Raw genomic sequence first — 14,776 nt, 5'->3', positions numbered from 1 at the left:
AAGTTGGAGCTGATGAGTGTGTCTCTTGCAGGCGTGGAATGTCACCCACACATCCTGGAGACTGGAGTGGGGAGTTTTATGATGGTTTTTCATTGATTTGTTTCCCCAGCGCAGCTGCCGACCTCTATTGAGGGACAAACATAATCAGCACTGACGCAAATTAGATGGTTATTCGTTTTGAAAATTGACAGAAAAACAATAAAAAAGATGAAATGCTCCCAAATCAATAGATATAATGAAATTCAAATAATCCGAGAGATGAGGTCTCCATGGCAACTGATAATGTGGAAAAGAAAACAATTTAATAAAGGACAGACACACTTTGAAAACAGATTGGGCCCGGGGAGGGGGGCGGGCTGGCGGGCGGAGGGCTGGAGCGCGGGCTGGCGAGTGAAGGATCACTGTCCGTCCCAAGGACACCCGCCATAATTAAGCGAGGCTTTCGGCCCCAGAAAGTGCAGATTCAGGTTTTAATACACAAAATTATTTCAGGAGCAGTGAATCGGAAAGTCGTTTGTAATGACCTTCCTGAGAGGCCCGGGCGCGGGGCATGTTGGAGGCTGGGCGGCCAGGCCGGCTGAGTTATGGCATATTTGTGTTTTTATAGTGCGGAGGGGAGGGGGGGTGGGGGGAGAGGGGGGGAGAAGGTTAAACAGTATTTACAGCTCAGTTGTTTTCAGAGAGGAAAGAGAAATAGAGTTCATGGAGAGATGCAGCGGGCAGGCGGGCGGGTGAGGCAGGGAGGCCTCCAGGCAGCTGGGAGGGGAGGTGGGCCCAGCAGGTCTCCCCCTTAGCCTGTCTGGCCTGCATCTGTCTCCCAACTGGAAGAGGATACCCGGAGCTGCCACCCCTGCTTTAGTTCCTGGTGTGGCTCAGCTATTAGGGCCTTCCAGGTCTGGGGCCTCACCAGGGATGGATGACAGCCTATGTCCAGGCCACACAGACACCCAGCAATACCTACTCAGTAAAACAGTGGGACCCTGCTGCAGCTGCGATGAGAAGGTTGCCACCTGAGCCCCGTGTTCTCTTCCCTGCATGACATCCAGCCACCCATTTGGGTGGTACTGACCTTCTATAGTACAGTTCAAGTCTTGGGTACAGTGAGTGAGAAACCCAGAGAAGCATATACCCTTCTCTTCTTTGGCTCTGCCTCTCTGCCAAATGCCTACCTTGAGTGTGCCAAAATGAAAAGCTTAGTTTCATGGGGTTTGTAGAGGTGGAGGCCACAGAGAGGAGAGGGCCCAGGTTGACCCTCTTCACAGCTCTCGGAGCCACTCACCTCTAGCAGGACAGCTCAGGCACCAATAGCCAGCGCGGGGGGCCCTGGGTGTCCTCCTCAGGCCCTGTCTGCACTCTGGCTGCAGAAGCGGTGTTTGTTCTGTTACATAGAATTTCCAGCATCTGGGACACTCTGTATATGTACATGTGAATATAATGTGATTGTACAACTATAGAGATGTATGTATGTGTGTGTGTGCGCGCGCGTGTGTGTGCGTGCGTGCTCACGCAGGCATGCACATAAGCTATGTGTGTTTGTTCGGTGTGTATTTTAAGTCTCCCCTGGGTGGTAACTCTCTTTTTTCTCCCCTTCCTGTTCGGCTGTGACCTGGGGGAGATTGATAGCCAGGCTGTGCGGTGGATGCTAACAGTTCCCCTGATTTATAGAGTTACTTACGCTAAGTGAGGCCACTTAGACGCGTCTGGATAGTAAACCTTTTAACTGGACTAAAAAAAATCATAATAAATAAATAAACAAAGGGGGCCAAGCTAGGGCCCAGTGACCAAGCCCCACCCATTCCCCAGCTTGAATCTGTTGAGGGCCAAGGACTGGCCAAGAACCCTAAGAATGCAGCAGCAAATTCCTTTCTCCCCTAGATGCTCAGAGGCCCTTCTCTTCTGAGCCAAGCATGGAATCAGGCCCAAGAGGGGACACCCTTCTCCCAGGGGACAAGTTCTGGCTCAGAGCTCTAGAAGAGGGAAGTGTTCAGATGGAGAGGGCCTAGGGGAAGAAGGAGGTGAGAGAGCATGTGTCCTGCAGTCCTTACATGCTTACAGAGCTATGTTTTTTGCCACAGTGTTGGCTCTTGTACTTTTAAATGTTTGTTCCCTTGTCTGTACTGAGCAGTCCACTATGTAGTAGATGGGATGATGTAAAAACCAGGCTTTCCGTCTTGCTGACAGTATAGCCTGGGGATTCATACCAGGGCCTGGCCTGTACAAAGTGCTCCAGAAGTGGTGTTGAGTGGACATGGGCCCAACATCCACAAATTGGAACTTTTGATCTATGAAGTCTTAAGTTCTTCAGGAGCAGCAAGAGTGGAAACTCCCACCAGCACTGTGGCTCTGTGGCTCTGAGGCTCAAGGACCGCTTATTGGAAGGCTATGGGAGGCATGAGCGGGGTTTAAGCCGGTGACCTTGGACGTATGAGCCTGGTGGGAGTTGCACTTCAGCCCCGACTGAGTGACTAAAGGCAATTACTAACCTCACTGCCTCTGCTGTCTCATCTGGAAATGGGATCAGATCAGTTAGCATGTAGGGTTTCTAGGGGACTACCAAGATGGCTGTACGTGCCCAGTTATACTCCCCAATATAGACAGGGTGTTCAAGAGGTGCCAGCTACCACGTAATTCTAGACACCATGGGCTATCATAGCAACCAGAGTGGCTTGGCAGTGCCCATGGTCCCCTGAGCTCCTGGCCACAGGCAGACAGGGGCCTGGCATGGCCCCACCCCAGGGGACTAGCTGCTGGTCCCTGCCTCCCCACCTCCTGATATACAGCGGGCATTAGGCCGCCCAAAGGGGATACTGCATCCTTAGGAAGAAATATGTCCTCATTTTTCTTAAACACCGTTTCCACTGAGTGAAATGTTTAGAAGGGACGCACAGGGAGAACTTTATTTCCTACCAGGGAGTTCAGAACCACCAAGCAGAGCCCATAAAGCACTGGAGCCCGGTGGCTGACAGGCAGCCCGGCCACGAAACACATTACTCATGGGTGGGGGGTGCTGCCAGGTCTGCCCAGCCCCCCTGGGGACTGCCCCCACCTCAGCAGGATCAGCAACTCCAAGACCCAGGACTGTAGGCAGTAAGTAGGTAGCTAGCCCTCCTCTTCTGGTGCTCAAGCTGCCTGCAGGAGATTGCCTGTCCTGACCACATGAGGAGGGAGCAGTTCTACCAACTACCCCAAGCTTTTACCTCCCAGCAAGGAAGGTTAGGGGCCACAGGGCCCAGGTGCAGCTCTCCAAGTCCCCCTTTCTCACCAGAACTGTCAGGAACCCTGGCCTTCCCAGCCTTCGGAGGGAATGAGATTCATGCCATACCAGGCCCTTCTCCCGAGGCCCTCCCTTCCTTCGATTTCTGAAGCTGGCTGATTTGAATATTTATAAATATCAGTAAATTATTTATTGTAGCAATCTGCTGCACCATTTTACCCATCACAGTTAACACTTGAGGGGCTCCATGTTATGGGGACAGGATATGGAGGTGAGGAAGAGATAGGGTTGACAAGGCAAGAAGTCCCTTCAGGGAGATCTGGGGCCTCCTAGCACTGGTCCCGAAGGCGTAGTGGGGCCGCATCAAGCCCCAGCCTCGGTGGGCTCAGCAGGGTGTGCCTGCACTCTGAGGTGTATACATTCAGCTCCGGGATCAGCGTCGCCTCTATCAGTGGGCGATGGCATTACCTGCCTGTCTTAGTACTGAGGAGCCTTTTGACGAGGTGCTGATGTAAAGGTGGATGATTTGTGCCTCTCTTTCCTCACTCCAGGCTGGGTCTGGCTCAGCTTCCTCACCTGCTGGGGGTCTTGTTCAGTTTCTAGCTCTGGTAAGGAGGCTTTAGGCCTTACTGAAGAGCCACTTGCTAGGATGAGAAGGAAGATGCAAGGACAACCCTAAGCCTCCTGCCTGCCCTTCTCCTACTGCCTCTCCAGGGCCTAGTGAGTTTTCCTGGTCTTGAGATCTTGGATCAGATGCGGCCACATCTGCCTGTTGGCTCCTTTTAGGGCTCAACAGCCTTTTCCCAGGCCAGACCCCGTGTGCTTGCCACAGACACAGACAGGCGCCCCTCACCGTGCAGTGCTCAGGACTTCTCAAGGGAGAACCCTGGCCCACACCTGAAGCTTACAAAGGGCAGAGCCACGTGCGTGTGCTCATGACTCTGACCCCAGGGGCCAGGCCATAACCCCTGTTGTGCCGCGTCCTGGGGTTCACTGGCCCAAAGTCACTAGGGCCAGAGTCGGAGACCACCAGGAGGGAGTGGGCTCCTCCAGGCCCATTTTGGCTGACCCTCCTCCCTCCTCCCTCCTCCCACTGCCACCCCTGAGTCAACCTGTCCCTGAGTGAGTAGAACATAAGTCCGCTTGCCTTCCCACCCTCCAGTCCAAGCCTACCTCCTGGGCAGTATTGTTCCCAGAGGAAGTGTCCAGTGTAAATAGAGCAGCGGGCAGGCTGGTGGCGGGAAGGAGATGAAAGGGGCAGTGACAGGACCGGGGACGGATGGCTTCCTTCCATTGAGGCCTGGCCACGGCGTTTATATTTTAGGGAAGAAAGTCAGAGGAATGTTTACATGGACAGGAGTCTGGGGTCAGCCAGTGGCGGGGTTAGTCTATAGGTTCCAGGGCCTAGGAGGAGGGGCCAGCAGCAAGGCCCCACAGGAGCCGGAAGACAGGCATGCAGGCAGCTCAGCCTCATAATCCTCCCCCACCCCTTCCTACCCTCAAGCGCGCATGCGTTGGCACTTAGGACTGTAAACCCTGCCTCTCTCCTCTGTGTCCCAGGCCCAGGCACCTCCTCCGCCTCCACCCTTGGGACCAGCAGTAGAGTCAGAGGGAGGGCAACATCTGGAAGGCAGGTGGGCTGGGGCAGAGCAGCAGCTGGAGGGCAGGTGTAGGGGGAGTCAGTGGGAGCAAAGGAGCCTGGGGTTGGGGGTGGGCCCTGGGTACACAGCTGTGTCACAGCTGGTTTGGGCCCTGGTGGGGACTGAGCTAACACACAACCGAGATGGGGAGAGGGCGCGCTGTGCTGGGTTGGGCCAAAGTCTAGGGAGGCTCCAGGATGGGTGGGAGCCCAGGGAGGGGGTGTCACCAGCAGCAAGTGCAGCCTTGGGAGCTTCTGCTTCCCTCTTCCTTAGGATAAATATTTATAGATTCATTTGCCGTCTGCCATACACACTTGGCTGCTTACCTCCTGGTAAAAATAGTGCAGGCTCCCCTACTCCCATCCTTCCCTTCCCCATTCAAGACAGGGGACAAAGGAGTCTAGGTGAGGCTTGCTACCCCAGAGGGTTTTGGAAGCAGTGTGGCATCACAGAGCCTGTTGTTCTGCTCAGAGGTGGGGTAGGGTGGAGTAACGAGCTTTGCTGATGTTTGGGGTGCAGGTTTGGCAGCACAGACTCCAAGATGAGGACAAACAAAAGTAGAATGGGCATCTGGCTTGGAGAAGAGTCCAAGGCCCCAAATCCAGGGCCTCTAGATTGGGAGGCTGAGAGGAGGGCTGACCAGCTCCTTCTGTATCAGTAGGCTTGGCTAGTAACTCAGTCAGTCCCTTCTAAGTCGAGCAAAGCCACACATATCAGCAGCTGGTGATAAGGCAATGATCTTGGGACACTGGGCATTGTATATGTTGAAGGGCTATTATGAATACATATATGTCAAAGCAGTAATCTGTGTGTGGGACAAGACCTCTGAGCAGACTCAGGTGTGGCCTCTCAGGGTGTGGGGTTTCCTGGTGTTTGGTCATCACAGGACAGCCCTGCCCTTTCTGACATTTTGCTAAGGAGCAGAGGCTCCTCTTAGCCTTTTGATCCATGTGAAACATGCCCATCTCCCAGCACAGACCATGGGACCCCTTATATATAAAACTAGTATGAATTGAGACCCTCGACATGGGCACTACCATGTCTTTAGCTATGCCATGGGGCCTGACCCACAGTAGGAGCTCACTAAATGCATGAGTGGACAGGTGACAGATCAATGTGTGGGGTCTCAATGTGTATGTGTGTATGCCCTTTCAGGCCATATGCCCTTCCGACCCCAGGAGCCCTGACTGGGCAGAGTACAGGATAAGCAGTATGAGAGGATGGCCAACACTCCAGTAGCCTCTCCAGCTGCTTAGGTTGGCTGCCGTATCAGGGATTTAGAAGCTGTTTCTGCAGCTTTCAGGCTTTCCTCTAGGGAGCTAATTGTTCCCAACCTGTCCCAGCTAGGGCTCTCCTGGGTTAGGATGGGCTTCCATGCCTGAAGAGTCCTTCCAGGGCTATAGAAGCTGGCCAAGCCTGGCAGACGAAGGCAGTCCTGGGGTGGGAAGCCGTAAGAGGTGTGAGCAGCTCTGCATTTGGTTGGCCCTTACTGAAGCTTGAAGAAAGGGAACAATGATAGGAAATTGCCAGAGAGACCCAAGAAGCCACGAAGAGCTTTGCTGTCCAATGAGCAGAGGCTGGAAATTGCAGGGGAGCAGGGAGCTGACCCATCAGAGGAGCTGCCAGGAGATGAGGTGGCTCAGGTGGGCAATGCGCTAGCCAAAGAGCCGCTAGATCAGCAAGGCAAGAGATTGGCACAGGCTGGAAGCTGGCTGTGGCTGACTCCTGTGCAGGGACCTGTGGTGAGGGAGAACATCACAAATAGAGCTGGGCTTCCAGCCGTGCAGCGCTGTCTCTTGCCAGACTCGTCCCACCTCAGCCCCTTCACCAGAGTGTGACTTGGTTTCCTGTATGTCCAAGGACACACAGCCTTCCACAGAGGCTAACATTTACAGCCAGGCGAGCCTAGGAAAGTCTTTCAGGAATCAGACACTGGGAAGACTTGTGTTTAAAGAGTCATTCACTCCTTCTTCTTGAGTAACCTACTCTATGCCAGGTGTTATGCCAGGCTCTGGGACTAGAGCAACTTGTGAGCCTGGTCCTAGAGCACGTAGTCTAGCATGAGGGGACGAGCACATGCTGGATGGTACTATGCTCAGCTGAGGAAACTTGTGGCTTGGGGGATGTAAAGCTGCTGGAGGATGGGCGGGCTGTGCTCAACAGGCAAGCTTCTCACTTCCACACCTTCCTCCATTTCTGCAGCTGAAGGCACCCGGTGCACTGACCCACCCGCAGGCAAGCCTCCAATGGCAGCCAAGCGCAAAGGCGGCCTGAAGCTCAACGCCATCTGTGCCAAGCTGAGCCGCCAGGTGGTGGTAGAGAAGGGAGCAGAGGCTAGCTCTCAGGCTGAGGGAAACCTGCTGAGGCCCCAGGAGAAAGAACGTGGTGGCCCTGAGTGTGGGGTGACCCGGCCCCCCCGTAGCGAAGAAGACAAGAGGAGAGCCGTGATCGAGAAGTGGGTCAACGGGGAATACAGCGAGGAGCCTGTGGCCACACCTGTGTTGGGGCGCATTGCCCGTGAGGGCTTGGAGCTGCCCCCAGAGGGCGTCTACATGGTCCAGCCACAGGCCTGCAGCGATGAGGAAGACCATGCAGAAGAGCCCTCCAAGGATAGCAGCGTCTTAGAGGAGAAGGACTCAGATGGCATAACCTCAAAGGATGACAGTGGCCCCAGTGCCAAGCAAGCTTCAGGTGAGTGTCTGGCCTGGGGGTGGGTGTGAAGGCTGGAAAAGGGCCCAGCATCCTGGAGGGCCATGAAGCCTGGCCAAAAGTACTGGGAACAAGCATGAACTATATGAACTCCCATCTCTTCCGCTCTCTCTGGGGAGCTTCTCGAAGAAACCTAGGAAGGGCTTTGTTCTGCCCATCCCGTTCTCCTTCCTGTGCTCCATCCTGCCCCCTGAGGCAGGCAGGACTTCTCAGAGCTATGAGCATGGCTTAACACAGCCAACAGATCCCCTTACACCCAGCCACCCAAGACATGCTCCTCTGGCTGACCTCTTTCCCACGAGAGGGCTGACCCGGCTTCTCCAGTGTCTCCTTGTCCTTAGGATATGGCAGCCCTCCAGCCCATTCCACTCCAGAGGAGAGCAGGCTTGGCATTTCAGGCAGGAGAGGGGGTCTTCTTTAGGACTGGAGCCCTGGAGCCTGGGGCCTTGGATGTAGCTGCTAGCCTCCTTCCCAGGCTTATGCCTAGAGCTTTACATCTCCTCTGCCTGATCCCCTGTCCCCTTCCCCCTGCGGTGAGGGGCGCATCTCCTCCCTGTGCGGGGAGCCCTGCGCAGCCACATAATTATGCATATAAGATATAAACAGAGCTGTTTAATTATCCTTCGCCACATCAGTGACAGAGTAATTAACAAACATTGCAAGATCAATGAGGAAAAGTGTGACCTTCAGTTTCCTCTGATAGGAAAAGCCCTTGCCGTTGCCACACACAAGGTGATTGTGCTGGGCCTGAGGAGAGAAGAGGAGAGGGACAGGGACAGGGGCTGCTGTCCCTTCACCACCCCCCTCTTCTCCACATCTATCTTGACCCATGGTCAGGAAAGCTGAGGCTCAGCCTCTGCCTCCTTTTTCTCCACATCCAGGAGGAGAGGAGTTAGAAGGCAGGAGTAAGGCATGGACTGCCCTGGTCTTATGGTCCCAAACCTCGACCCCAGGACCCTCATCTGTCCACTGTAGGCTTAGCTTCCCAGGTCACCTTCTGTGGGCCCTGGGGCTTGAGCTGCCTATGGGACCCCCATCTGGCCCCCTCCCTGCTTGAAGCTGCCTGCCTTTCAGAGCCTTCTGTTTCTCTGCCATATATAGTGAGAGCTCAGCTGCCTCCAGCTATTTTTAGCCCCTCTCCCTGGTCCCTGAGCCACTGCATCCAGCAGCCAGAGCCCACTCCTCCCAGGCCAGCTCCCAACCTGTGTGTCTAGAATGCAGGCTTGCCCTGACCCAACCAGCATGCCAGAGTAATGGCTGTCTGTTGGCTCCTTGAGTCGTTCTGTTCATCCTGGGCACCAAGGAGCTGTCTGTGACTGTCCTCTCCACATTTAGTGGGGTCCCACTTCCCCCCTGTGGTGGCTTATCTCCCCAGAGAGCTCAGAGCCCCTCCTTCCACATCTTGCCAGACATTTTCTCCTACCAGGGGCCACACTGCCCATGCTCCTCTCCGGCATCCTCTGAGAATCCTAGACCTGGCAGATTTGAGTTAAGTCAGAAGGAGCTCTCTCTGGCCATACCTTCCTTCCCTTGGTGATGCTGTTCGGATCCAAGCTGGAGTCTAGCTTCTCTGAGCATACCCATGTGGGCAGGCTCATACCAGAGTAGGTAGAGCACGGAGTTTCTAGTCTGTTTGGATCTCACTTGCTTGTGTGCACCCAACCGAGGAGCTGAGTATAGCCCACAGAAATGTGTATCAGAAGCTCTGTGGATGGATGAACTTTGCTGGTTACTGCCCCTCTGTTGTGCTGACAAGCTGTGTATGGAAGAGTCACCAGGCAGGCTTGCTTCCTCCAGCCCTGCATGTGCAGGGTGCTTGGTGAGGAAGGCTGCCCTCAAGGCCTTCTAGATCAAACAGGACCAAGTCTTCTTACTGGCAGCTGGCCCTTCTTCTTGCTGTCCCAAGTGACCCATTCTTACTGTGAGCACAAGGGGCTATAGCATGAGTGGGGAGTCTGAATGATGTGCCCATGATATTAATCCTGGCTAGAGTGGGGGACCCTAAATGACTCTGGATATGTACATTGATATGGTCCCTGCCCCTGCTCAGCTGTTACTCAGGACCATTAGCAACCTGGGAAAAGTTGAGATGTCCATGAAACCAGGTCCTGAGGCATCTTCGCACAAGCCCCTTGTTGGCACAGGGGATTCATTTGTTGACATCAGGAAAGGCCCTCCAGCCAGGACTACCCCTAAATGCCACCCCCAGCAGCTCCCTCCACCTCCCTCCTGATGTCCAGCCATCAATCCACATCTGTACCTGTTCCTGTGACCACTGCCCCCAACCCCCAGGAGGCAGGTTGGGATCTGGCCTTACTTCCAGTAAAATGACTTCTCTTTCATATTAGGCCAAGGCGAGAGAGCGGAGACATTTATGAAACTTTGTTTAATGTACTGAAAAGCCATCGGCCAGAACATTTAGGAAATTGATTTTCCTGGCATTGATGAACTCGTTTTATTTTACCCCAGTATTAATTACTTTTTTTTAAAACAAATTAATTTAAGAGTCGTAAAACCTAACAAGTGAGCCAAATGTCCATAGATCATGTCCTGCTCTGCCCCTCCCCATGCTGGTCCCCTCCCTCCATGAGTGGGGGCTTGAAGTGGGGGGCCTCCTTCCTCCCCTGCTTCCTCCCAGAGGTGACCTGCCCCTCTCCTCCCCCCCTCACCCCCGTAGGAGAGGCCTCCTCACTACGGGACTATGCGGCCTCCACCATGACCGAGTTCCTTGGCATGTTTGGCTATGACGACCAGAACACAAGGGACGAGCTGGCCAGGAAGATCAGCTTTGAGAAGCTGCATGCAGGCTCTACCCCCGAGGCAGTTACCTCCTCCATGTTGCCCACCTCTGAGGACACCCTCAGCAAGCGGGCACGTTTCTCCAAGTATGAGGAATATATCCGAAAGCTCAAGGCTGGCGAGCAGCTCTCGTGGCCAGCCCATGGCAGCAAGGCTGAGGACCGGGCTGGCAAGGAGGTGGTAGGCCCCTTGCCTGGGCTGCGGCTGCCCAGCAATACCACCCACCTGGAGACCAAGGCCACCATCTTGCCCTTGCCATCACACAGCAGCGTTCAGATGCAGAACCTGGTGGCCCGGGCTTCCAAGTATGACTTCTTCATCCAGAAACTAAAGACGGGTGAGAACCTGAGGCCTCAGAACGGGAGCACCTACAAGAAGCCATCCAAGTATGATCTGGAGAATGTCAAGTACCTGCACCTCTTCAAACCTGGGGAGGGCAGCCCCGACATGGGCGGGGCCATTGCCTTCAAGACCGGCAAGGTGGGGCGTCCCTCCAAATACGACGTCCGAGGCATCCAGAAGCCAGGCCCCGCCAAGGTTCCGCCAACCCCCAACCTGGCTCCTGCACCCCTTGCCAGTGTGCCCAGTGCTTCCAGTGCTCCTGGGCCAGGGCCTGAGCCACCTGCCTCCCTGTCCTTCAACACTCCGGAGTACCTGAAGTCAACCTTCTCCAAAACAGACTCCATCACCACAGGGACCGTCTCTACTGTCAAGTAAGGTGCTCCCCACTCCCACTGCCAACTTGAGCCCTGGGGCAGGACTGGGCAAGGAGACCTACCTCTCTACCTGTGAAGCTTACTGGAGTAGGCATATACACTGTGCAGCTCAGACTGCTAGGCACATGTTTATAACACACACACACTCACACACACACACACTCACACACATGGATCCACTCCTGTGCTATCATCCAGTGCTCTTACACTGTTGATGGCTCTGCACACTCCACATATTTTTGGGCGTCCTCCCACACTGTCACACACCTTGTGTGCACTATTCACTTTTTTTTTACCCTCCTTTGCCATTTCTGGCTCCCTCTGCTTGCTGTCACTAGGGCTAAACGGAGGCTATGATTGGCTAAAACAGCCCTTCCTGAGGATGGGGATGCTGGGATCCATGCTGGTGGTCCTGGTTCCTGACTCAGTCTGGACCATGGAGGAGGAACAAGGAGGCCTAGGTGGGGGTGCATTTGCCTTGTCATCCTTAACCTAGGGACTGGTTTTGGGAGGCCAAATGTGACCCTTCCCCCAAGCCCTTCCCTCCACTACAGCAGTTTGGGAGCCTGTAGGCCCTAGGGACTGTGAACAGGGCAGTTCCAATTAGTGCCCTCTGGCATGAGTGTGGGAGATGTTTGTCTATGTCTTGCACATGTGAACAGTGCTATCCTCCCTTCCCAGGTTGCCTGGCATTCCTCCTTAGCCAGCAACCTGATGGTTTCCTCCTGAATGCTAAGTGGCCAGGCCTTGACCTCCAAGGCTTTCACCTGGGCTGATGCTAGGCCTGGCCAGACCTAACGTAAAGCCCTCTGGCCCCACCAGCTCAGACAACCCAGCCCTGTCATAGTTGGGCTAAGTGACCTTTTGCAGGCTCCTACCAAGGGACTTGCTAAGTCTCACCCTGAGTGCCTCAGAATGATGCAAGGCCCAGGAGAGAGGAGCCAGGGCCCAGGGCAGGGAGCTGCCCATCAGACGCTCCTGGGGCCTGAGGCCACCCCATCCGCTAATCGGCTGTGCCCTGTGTGTCTTATCAGGAACGGATTGCCCACAGATAAACCAGCTGTCACCGAAGATGTAAACATTTACCAGAAATATATTGCCAGGTAGGCCCCTGGGGAGGAGACTTCGAACAGAGGTGTGTTGGCAAGGGGGGGGCGGTACATGGGAAGGTGAGGAATACCCAAGAACAGTGAGGCTGTCATGCACTGGCTCCCCTCTAGAGCCAAGGAGTTAGGCACCTCTTCCCCACACCCTCTCTCCTATCCCCAAAATCCTCAGCCAGACTGTTTCTGAGCCTCTCAGACTTACCCTTTTGGTGTAGTGTAGGCCACACAATCCTTAGGGTTAGGACCTGCCACAGGTGGTTGCTGCCACTTCCCCCCACAGCTGCCATGGCCTGCTCTCACATGAAGCCTTGGATGGAGTACACATCACAGTGGAGCTGTTGGGGTTGAGAGCGAGGAGCACTTGTCCTCTCTGCTATGGCCCACTGGGTTCCCAGGAGAGGCCCTTGGAGCAGCCAGACTTCAGAGTCACCTCTTTCCATTCCTAAGGTGGCAGATGAAGACTCTTTTCACCAAGTCCCCCTCCAGGAGGCCCTGGAGGCCAGCGCCTGGTGGGACAGCTTGTGACCAGGGCCATGCTCCAATAGCATCTGTCTTCCTGTGATCTAAGTGCTTCCTGCCCCTCTGCCTCCTCTGCTTTGCTCTCTTCTCTTTATTATTATCACCATCATTACTATTAGTACCTCAGCAGATGGCTCTTTTGGCAGCTTTAGTTTAAATTCTTATTTGCCAGTGGCTTTCCCTCTCACAGTAGGGCTTCTCTCCCGCTCATGAAGAAAGGAACAGGCCAGCTGAGTGAAGCGCCTTCCCCAGGCCCATTATGGCTAGCTCTCCCTATAGTGGGCACCTATGGCTGGCCATCACCAAGGTTGTGAGAGCCACGCCCCGGCGCATCCAGGCCTGAAGAGGGGCCAGGCAGTGGCCGGCAGCATGGAGCTCCTGGCCTCACACTTGGCTGGAAAGTGAGCTCCCTGCCATGGGAAGCCAAACAGATGCCGTGCTTTAAAAATTCATAACTCTGGACTGTTTCAAGTGTCAGGAAAAGCCCAGAACAGAGAGAACCCTTTAACGCCTCTCAGCAATAGAACCTGAGGCTGGCCCTGCTAGGGTCCCTTCCCTGGCCAGAGCTGGGTATGGTGGTGGGTGGGGGTTGGTCAAACCACTGCTTGCTTAAAAAAGGCCTTTGAGCTGCCATGGGGCTCCAAGTCTCCTCTTTAGCCTGTCTCCTGGCAGAGAAGAAGCTTGTGGCCTGCCCCAACTTCTTCCTCCCCACCTGGGTGTCTGGCTTCTACCTCACCTGGTACTGCCTCCCAGGTGGCTGCTGGCCAGTTGGCAGCTCAGTGGTCCTGGAGTTCCTGACAGGCCCAGTCACTGACCCTGGCTTTTCCCAGCCTCTGTCACTTGTCTTTGTCCCCATGTCCCCATTTAGACCCTCTGAACCCAAGTAGCATATTTCTGGGGCTGGGCAGAAGTGGCTGCTCAGGCCCTAGGCCCTGTAAGAGTCCTTCGTCCCAGGGCCAGCACCCAGAGAAAGGTCTGTTGCCTCCATTCCTCTCCAGGTTCTCAGGCAGTCAACACTGTGGCCATATCCATTGTGCCTACCAATACCGCGAGCACTACCACTGTCTGGACCCTGAGTGCAACTACCAGGTATGATCAACACCTCGCCACCCAAGAGCTCTTGCTGGCAGTGGGGGAGGGGAGAGTCCTATACCAGCCAGCCCCCTGAACTTCACTTGGGCAGGCAGAGAACTTGGACCAGCTACCAATGCTGTCTGAAATCCCAGGTTCCTGTCAAGTGAGTTACCAGTAGGGGCTGTAGCAATTCACTGGAAGTCTAACATGGACTAAGACCATACCCTTCAGCCAGTGCCCCTTGGCTAACTGACTTTCCAAAACATTCTCATGCGGGTATTACTGCCTCATTTTCAAGGTAAAAAGTTGAGGTCCAGATAGAGCATCACCCCTTTTATTCAAAGCCACCACTGGTAAGCGCAGAGCTGGTGAAGAGGTGGTGCTGGGCAGTCTAAGCAAGGTTCCTTCTGCCTTACCAAGAGCTCGGCCTGTGGAATGTGCCGTCGCTCCTCAACGCCCTGGCCTTCAGGTGCACCCAGTACATCTGTTATGCTCCCAGGCATGGCTGGTGGGAGCCTCGGGAGAGTTCAGGGAAGGGACTGTGGCTCCTGAACCTTTGGAATCATTCCTGCCGAGGGCCAGTGTGCCGGGAACTGGCTGAGCGGAGCGGTCTGGGCTGCCTTGACCCTAAGCAGGGTTATTTATAGGGTGACCTGAGGGCCTTGGGGCCAGCTCTGGTCCAGTCACTTGGCATGCAGGCTGGGGGTACAGACTCCTGCCAACTCGGCGCGCTCTTTCCTGGCAGAGGTTCACGAGCAAGCAGGACGTGATCCGGCATTACAACATGCACAAGAAGCGCGACAACTCACTGCAGCACGGCTTCATGCGCTTCAGCCCGCTGGATGACTGCAGCGTCTACTACCATGGCTGCCACCTCAACGGGAAGAGCACCCACTACCACTGCATGCAGGTGCCTGCTCTGCCAGGGCCTTCCCTCCAGCCCCCACTGTGGGGGAGTGCTGTCCCAGCGGGCAGGGGCCCTGGATGACTAGGAGCCTT

General features: G+C 54.9%; 1 protein-coding gene across 1 annotated transcript in view; it reads left to right on the top strand.

Annotated features, from left to right (window-relative positions):
• Casz1 (castor zinc finger 1) overlaps positions 1-14,776 on the top strand; it is a 51,762-nt gene that overhangs the window by 20,509 nt on the left and 16,477 nt on the right. The window contains 5 exon segments of the mRNA XM_045148609.1: positions 7,057-7,545; positions 10,241-11,075; positions 12,113-12,181; positions 13,702-13,792; positions 14,523-14,687. Coding sequence (XP_045004544.1) covers positions 7,057-7,545; positions 10,241-11,075; positions 12,113-12,181; positions 13,702-13,792; positions 14,523-14,687 — 1,649 coding nt within the window.

Source organism: Jaculus jaculus, chromosome 5 (assembly GCF_020740685.1).
Source record: "Jaculus jaculus isolate mJacJac1 chromosome 5, mJacJac1.mat.Y.cur, whole genome shotgun sequence".
Classification (NCBI taxonomy): Eukaryota; Metazoa; Chordata; class Mammalia; order Rodentia; family Dipodidae; genus Jaculus; species Jaculus jaculus.
The sequence above is the reverse complement of the archived record's forward strand: the minus strand, read 5'-3'. Positions and strand labels throughout refer to the sequence as shown.